The sequence below is a fragment of the Petaurus breviceps genome, unplaced genomic scaffold (genome assembly GCF_028583685.1).
Source record: "Petaurus breviceps papuanus isolate PSGF00001 unplaced genomic scaffold, PetGlider_PUasm1.0 90701, whole genome shotgun sequence".
NCBI classification, from domain to species: Eukaryota; Metazoa; Chordata; class Mammalia; order Diprotodontia; family Petauridae; genus Petaurus; species Petaurus breviceps.
This window is the reverse complement of record NW_027187316.1, coordinates 8,297,122-8,304,149: the sequence shown is the minus strand read 5'-3', so window position 1 is coordinate 8,304,149 and position 7,028 is coordinate 8,297,122. Positions and strand designations below refer to the sequence as shown.

The 7,028-nt window shown below is 45.5% G+C and overlaps 1 protein-coding gene across 1 annotated transcript in view; it reads left to right on the top strand.

Moving 5' to 3' along the window:
* VEGFA (vascular endothelial growth factor A) overlaps positions 1-6,527 on the top strand; it is a 12,220-nt gene extending 5,693 nt beyond the window's left edge. The window contains exons 5-6 of the mRNA XM_069065879.1: positions 1,826-1,957; positions 4,323-6,527. Of these exons, the coding sequence (XP_068921980.1) occupies positions 1,826-1,957; positions 4,323-4,344 (154 nt within the window). The 3' untranslated portion in view covers positions 4,345-6,527. The remainder of the gene's footprint in view (positions 1-1,825; positions 1,958-4,322) is intronic.
* Positions 6,528-7,028: the final 501 nt, after the last annotated feature.

Genomic DNA, 7,028 nt, shown 5'->3' with positions numbered 1-7,028 from the left:
CCACTGGGCACTGGTGGCGGGTCTCTGTTGGCATGGGCACTGGGAAGTGGTGCCTGCCCAATCTAGCTCTTGGCTTATGCGTTTGTTTGGAAGTCTGAGATCTCCCAAATGGGGATCTTAGATAAGGATGGGTATGGGATCATTTGAAGAGGGTTTGGGGAAGGAGAATGTGAACATAAGTGTACGACATTGCGGCGATGTGGAAGGTGGAATGGACTAGGACTGAGGGTGGAGAGAGGTTCTGAGGAACGTTGTGGTTGCCCCCTTTTCTCCTCCTATCCCATGGCTGGATGAGGGTGGAGAGGGGCCAAAGCAGGAGAAGGTTCTCTGGTTGCAAGTTTTTCTAATTCAACCTAGGCCACAGTCATTAACATGGACCCTGTCTCCTTGAAGAATCTTTTTTCCTGTTGTATCTTTTAGGGAGCAATGAAATGTGTTCCTGGGGTAGAGGGTGTTCTGGCTTCCTATACTCAGGAAAGAGAGAGGGAGCAGAAAGGCTTGAGGCCCTGAATGCTCCTGGCCTCTCAGGATTGTACCTGGTTGGTTTTGGGGAGGGCACCGTGCCTTGTTTCCCACCTTTCTTCATACTACAGGTTGGAAAAAGGTCTAGAGCCTGTGTGACTCTGTGTCTCAGGGGTCATTGGAAAGGATGGTACTTGCAGCATTGATTCCTTTTTTGGGGAGAAATCAGCCCCTTTTGGGGATCAGCTCCCTATATTAAACAGTAGCTGAGAATTGGTGGGAAGGGACTTCGCAAATGAGAGTCCCAAATTCTTTTTCCCCACAATGAAATTTCTTGGATTAGACTTTCTGTCTTTCCAGTATCATAGGATTATAGATTTAGAGCTGGAAAGGAGCACCTTGTCAAAGCTCTTTCTTCTGCAGAAGAGGAAGAAACTAGTCCCAAAGAGATTAGGTGACTTGCCTGAGGTCACATAGCTACTTAGTACCTGAGGCAAGATTTGAACCTGAATCTTCCACAATATCTCTGTGGAGCTGGAACAATTTTTTTTTCTTTTTGAAGGACAGGGAAATTGGGGTTAAGTGACTTGCCCAAGGTTACATAGCTAGTAAGTGTTGAATATCTGAAACTGCATTTGAACTCAGGTCCTCCTGACTCCAGGGTTGGTGCTCTATTCACTGCACCACCTAGCCACCCCTGGAACTATTCTTGAATTTGTAGGCTAGCTCCACACCCCACTGTACCTCAACTCCTCAAAGTGTGCAGGATAGTGCCTAGTTACAGGTCTTTCTCTGGTCTGTAGCATTTTGGCATGTTAAAAGCAGGATAACCCCTTAGAGGTCATCTAGTTTAGCACCCTCATTTTGTAGAGGAGGAAACTGGGGCCTGGAGAGGCAGGTGACTTGCTCAAGTTCACAAAAGTAGTGAGCTGTAAAACTGAGACTTGAACTCAGTTCTCCTGACTCCAAGTCCTGTGCTCTTTGCCCCATACCATGCCACAGGAGGAAACCCCACCTCCATTTCTGGGAGTCCTGAGACCTGCCTTTGCTCAAGCACGCTGTGTCTTCTTTTGCCCCATCAAACCAGCCTCTTCTTTCTGGACTCCTCTCCTATCTATCTCTCTGCCCAGTTCGGCTCCTACATGCAGGCCTTTCCAAAGCTGCCTCTGCTTCCTTCTGCTGTAGCTCTCTGATATTGGGAATGGGGAGTGGGGTCCGTCATGGCACGACCGGGAGAGGGCACTGAAGGGAGGTGGGAGCCCATGATGGCGATGGGTGGGGGTATATTGCACGGGGATGTTTTTTTTTTTTTTCCCTCTGCTGAAGCTCTAGCTTAGATCTCTTTCCTTTTGCCTTTTTGCAGTCCCTGTGGGCCTTGCTCAGAGCGGAGAAAGCATTTGTTTGTACAAGATCCGCAGACGTGTAAATGCTCCTGCAAAAACACAGACTCGAGGTGCAAGGCGAGGCAGCTTGAGTTAAACGAACGAACTTGCAGGTTGGTTTTCCAAACAGAGAGAGACAGAGAGAGAGAAATATTGAGAGAGAGAGAGAGAGAGAGAGAGAGAGAGAGAGAGAGAGAGAGAGAGAGAGAGAGAGAGAGAGAGAGAGATGACAGACAGACAGACACAGACACACAGAGAAGCAGACTGCTCGCTTGGCTTTTAGCTCCCTGCGCTATGACTGCTCCTTTCTCCTGCTCTCAGGATCCCCCCGGTGGAGGGTGGAGTGTCGGGGTTCTGTCCTGGCCGAGTGCCAGGGAACCTGCCCCCGTTGGCAGGGTGCACAGACTGGCGTGGCTCCATGTGGTGGTGTTGTCGTGGAGGGTAACGCCCTGTGATGTGCTGTGTTGTCTGGGTCCAGGTGGTTGTTATTAATAATAATGTGTGTTTGTGTTGCTTTGTTCTCTCTCATTGTTTTTTTTTACCAGCATTGTCTTATTGGACTCTCATAACACCTCCCCACACCCCTGAGGTAGGCACGTATTTGACACATAAGGAAACTTGAATCCCAGAGAATGGAAGAGAGCCAGGACTAGAACTCAGATCTTCTTCCTCCTTGTTTGCTACTCTTTGTTCCATACCGTGATGCTGTTGGGGCAAATCAGGCGGCTCCTATGTGCTCCTAATGCTGCAGCAAATAAGGGTTCAGGGTGGGAGAGGTTAATGAAAACCCTAAGTTGCTTTCCTCTCCAACTTGGTTTTTCCCATTTGTTATTACTAATAAAGACCTAGATACGATGTCTGCCTGGGCTGCCTTTTTTGCTCACTTACCTAGCATTCCTGGGATTGTGACTACCCAGGGGGCAGGCATGCTGAGGACCGAGACCTTGAGATGATGGTATGGGGGATCCGTTTGTTGTATGCAGTGATATGGAACTCAGAGTGTGTGTTGGGGGGAGTAGTAGGGGACAGGTGAGGCATATTCTAATCTGGCTTCCCTGGGGTTCTAGGAATAGAAGATGTCCTTGCAGATATAGCTGGGTAGAGAAGATGTATCCATTTTCTTCTCCTAGTGGGAAAAGGGTTTTATGTAGTTGGAGGAGGGGACAGACTATGGGAGCATCTGAGGTTACTGGGCACCTGGCTTAGACTGAGAAAGCAAATTAAGTCACCTCAGACTTCACAGGCCCAGCCTGATGGCCTACCTCCACTCTCTGACCCCACCCCCTCTAGTCTTCCAGATGTGATCGCAGTCTTACTTAATCAACTACTCTGCAGGGATGTCATGGGTGATGGATAGGTCTTTTTAGGGTCAGGAGGATGGAAGAAAAGACCCAGAGTTCTCATCACTGCAAGCATTCTGCAGCAGAATTTCTTCCCTTTTCTGTTCTCCTTTTCCTTTGCTCCCTCCCCTAAAACCAGCAGATGGTAAATTGGGGGCAGGAGGATGCCCTGCATCAGTCTGTATTTATTCTTCATAAAGGTGTTTGCCAGACATGCCTCACTAACTCCACTTTGACGGAACTCATAGACTGAGATAGAGGAATTGGGGCACTCCCAGATAATGCTTGGCTTATTTGTGTCACCTGCCCTGCCAAAATTTAAGCCTTGTTATAGGCTGATTCTTGTCTGACCATCCCCATATTTTCCTCCTTACTTCTTACTTCTCAATATGCTCCCTCTACTCATACCATTATGCAAATGGAAGTATTCCCACTGCAAAATGTTTGTGTGGTTCATACCTGATGCCTGGAAGGCCCTCCCTACTCCCCTCTATTAAACTATGTATTGCCCATAAAACCCTTAGCTCACACCCTTGAGTTGCCCTTTCCTGTTTGATTCCAACTAACTCTGATCACTCCTTTACTTTGTCTTGTCCAGCATTTATTACTAACAAATAATAAAAGTAAAAGCTGACGTTTTTATAGCACTTTAAGGTTTGTAAGGTGCTTGACACATGTCATTTAAATTAGTTGGTCCTCTGTTGGTACTTTGCTGGTATGTCACTTTGTAAATGTGAGTCTTGTCTGTTTCAGCTCACCCAGAGTAGTAGCTCCTTGAGGTCAGGAATATTGTATCTTCCTCATCAGAACAGGGGTACCTTGAGAATGGGGACTGACTCCCCCATCACACTTAGTACTCCCTAAGGGTAGCAACTATCTCTCTTCAGCCTTGGGATTCCCCCATCAGCCTTGGGAGTTCCTTGAGGGCAAGCATTGTATTTCCCCCATCAGATGTGGGGTGGGGCTCCCTGAGGGTTGAGACCTTGTCAAATTAGAAGTTTCCAAAAGTTCAGACCACATCTCCTCCCCCAGTCTTTATTTGCTAAGTGTAGGACTGTGCACGGGACGGTGGAGAGTAGAATGCTTGGACACAGTTAATACTCTCTATAACCCTTCTGGTCTTTGTCTCTCCTTGCAGATGTGACAAGCCAAGGCGGTGAGCCCCCTTTGGCATTTCCAGAGCCAGACCTCTCAGACCTGGAAAAGAAAGAATCAGAACAATTAAGAGAAACCATAAGCCACCACCACCACCACCACCACCACCACCACCACCACCACCGTCACCAACACTGACAACCCAATGATGATGAAACTAACACTAATCCAAAAGAAACCTTAAATGAAGGATGAAGAGAGGCGCATAGCACTTTGAGTCCCGAAGGTGTGACTCCGGCAGAAGCATTCCCGGGCAAGAGACCGAGCAGGGGTCCCTCTTCCAGTTGGATTGCAATTCTGTTTTTCATGCTGCTAAATCATGGAGCCAGGAAGATTAGAGGGTTTTATTTCTGGGATTCCTATAGACACACCCACACGCGTACATGCATTCATATATATATACATATATAAAAATAAATATATATATTTTATATGTGCATATAAAATATATATATTCTTTTTTAATAATTAACATTGCTAACGTTATTGGTGTCTTCACTGGATGTATTTGACTGCTGTGGACTTGAGTGGGGAAAAAATACCCACACAGAATCCAGCTGGGGAAAGATGGGAGCAGTGATATTGGCATCACCACCTTCTTTCGGGGGAGGCTAGAGCTGTCTCTCTGTGCCTTCCACTCTGTCCCTCCCTGGCCTGCCTTATCCTGCTGGCCCCAGGAAGAATGACTGAGAGAGAGGTCCAGCCCCTGGAGGTTGAATTTGAAACCTGGCTCTGGGTTTTGAGAGCATGCTGGCATACGCACAGCAGTGGCCCCCATGTTTTGCTACTCTTTGGATTGCACCTTGGACCTGCCCCCTAGGTTGTTGTTGTTGTTGTGTTTTGTTCTTTTTTTTGTTTTTTTTTTGGTCAAGAAGGGGGAGAGGGTTGGGAGATGGAAGACAGGGAAGAAGCAGCATGGTTAGGAGGAATGGGGACCACAGAACGCTACAGTGCTGGGGTGCTCTCCAAACCCCCCTGATGACAAGACATCTTATCCCCTGGGTCTAAAATGCCTGGGTGCCCTTCACAACACAGTGGAACGTTTCTGGGGAGGGATATTACAATAATGTGGAGATAGGGAGTGGTGCATTTTATGTGATAATACATCCCTCTCCCCAATGCAATCCCCCTCCCCAAACCTTTTCCCAAGGAGGAGAAGCTATCCCCTCTGTCTTCCTCTTGCTCACTGAGGCAAGCTCCAGAAGGCAGAGATAAACCCTCAAGACTACTAAACCACTAGGAAGCTTCCCCCAGAGTGTTTGAATTGGCTTGTCTGAAGATAGACAGGCACGAAGGGTGAAGGGTGAATGGGTGGCTGTGGGTGTGGGAGTGGTTCCCTGACCCTGGACCCTGACCTTTCCTCCCACTCCACAATGGGGAGAAACAGAACAGGATCCATATGCCTGGTATGGAGGCAGAGAAAAGAAAAAAAAAGTGTTTTATATTACTTATTTAATATCCCTTTTTAATTAGAAATTAAAACAGTTAATTTAATTAAAAGAGTAGGGCTTTTCAGTATTCTCGGTTAATATTTAATTTCAACTATTTATAAATATACCTCTTTCTCTCTTTCTCTTTTACTCTTTTTCTTCTATTTGTATTTTTTTTGGGGGGGGGATAAAGTTCATATTTCCAGTATCTCCCCACCTCAGCTGGGGTGGGGGGACCATTGGCGATGGTCAGTAGCATGCCCCAAACAGATATTTAATTTTTCTAACACTTGCCCCTCCCCATTTTCCCTGCTCCCCCCACACATTCCTGTTGAAATAAGGTTTCAATATACATCTACATACTATATATATATTTGGCTACTTGTGTTTGTATATATATATATATATATATATATGTTTATGTATATATGTGATTTGGATGAAATAGACTTCGCCATTCTGTTTTTTTTTATATGTAAAAAACAAAATAAGAAAAAAATAGAAAATTCTACATACTAAATTTCTCTCTTTTTTAATTTTAATATTTGTTATCATTTATTTATTGGTGCTACTGTTTATCCGTAATAATTGTGGGGAAAAAAGATATTAACATCACATCTTTGTCTCTAGTGCAGTTTCTTGAGATATTCCGTAGTACATATTTATTTTTAAACGACGACAACAACAACAAAAAAAAATACAGCTATATCTTAAAAAAAGAAGCTTTTTGTATTAAAAATTTTAATTCTGATCTCAAAGTTCCTCCCGTTTCTACTTCTGGTTTCCATTTAATTCCCTTTCCTTCCTTCCCTTATATCCCTTTACCTCCTGTTAGGAATTTGGGATTTTTACTCTTGCCTAGTGGGTAGAGAGTTGTGGGGGTCATAAGGCCCTAGTTTTTGGGAGGACCTCATTGTACTGAGCTCGGGTTTAGAGGCTTGAATCACTGGGTCTCTGACTGGAAGCCACTCTGGGCATAAAAGAATCTGGGGTTAACTAGTCTGAATGGGAGGAGCGGGAAGTGTAGGAAGTGAAAGGATAATTGTTTCTTAAATGGGATCTTGGAGAAATACAGTTTGCCTTCAGGGGTCAAGTAGTGCTTTGCTCTCCCACTTGGTGAGAGGAAAAGGAGAAGGTTGAGTTGGGGTAGTCTTGAGCACTACTAGAGAGAAGGGATAAAGAAGATGGGTCAATTCCTGGATTTCCTATGAGTTCTTCATTCCACTGGGGCAAATTAGTGGGAGATGGGAGTGGAAAGG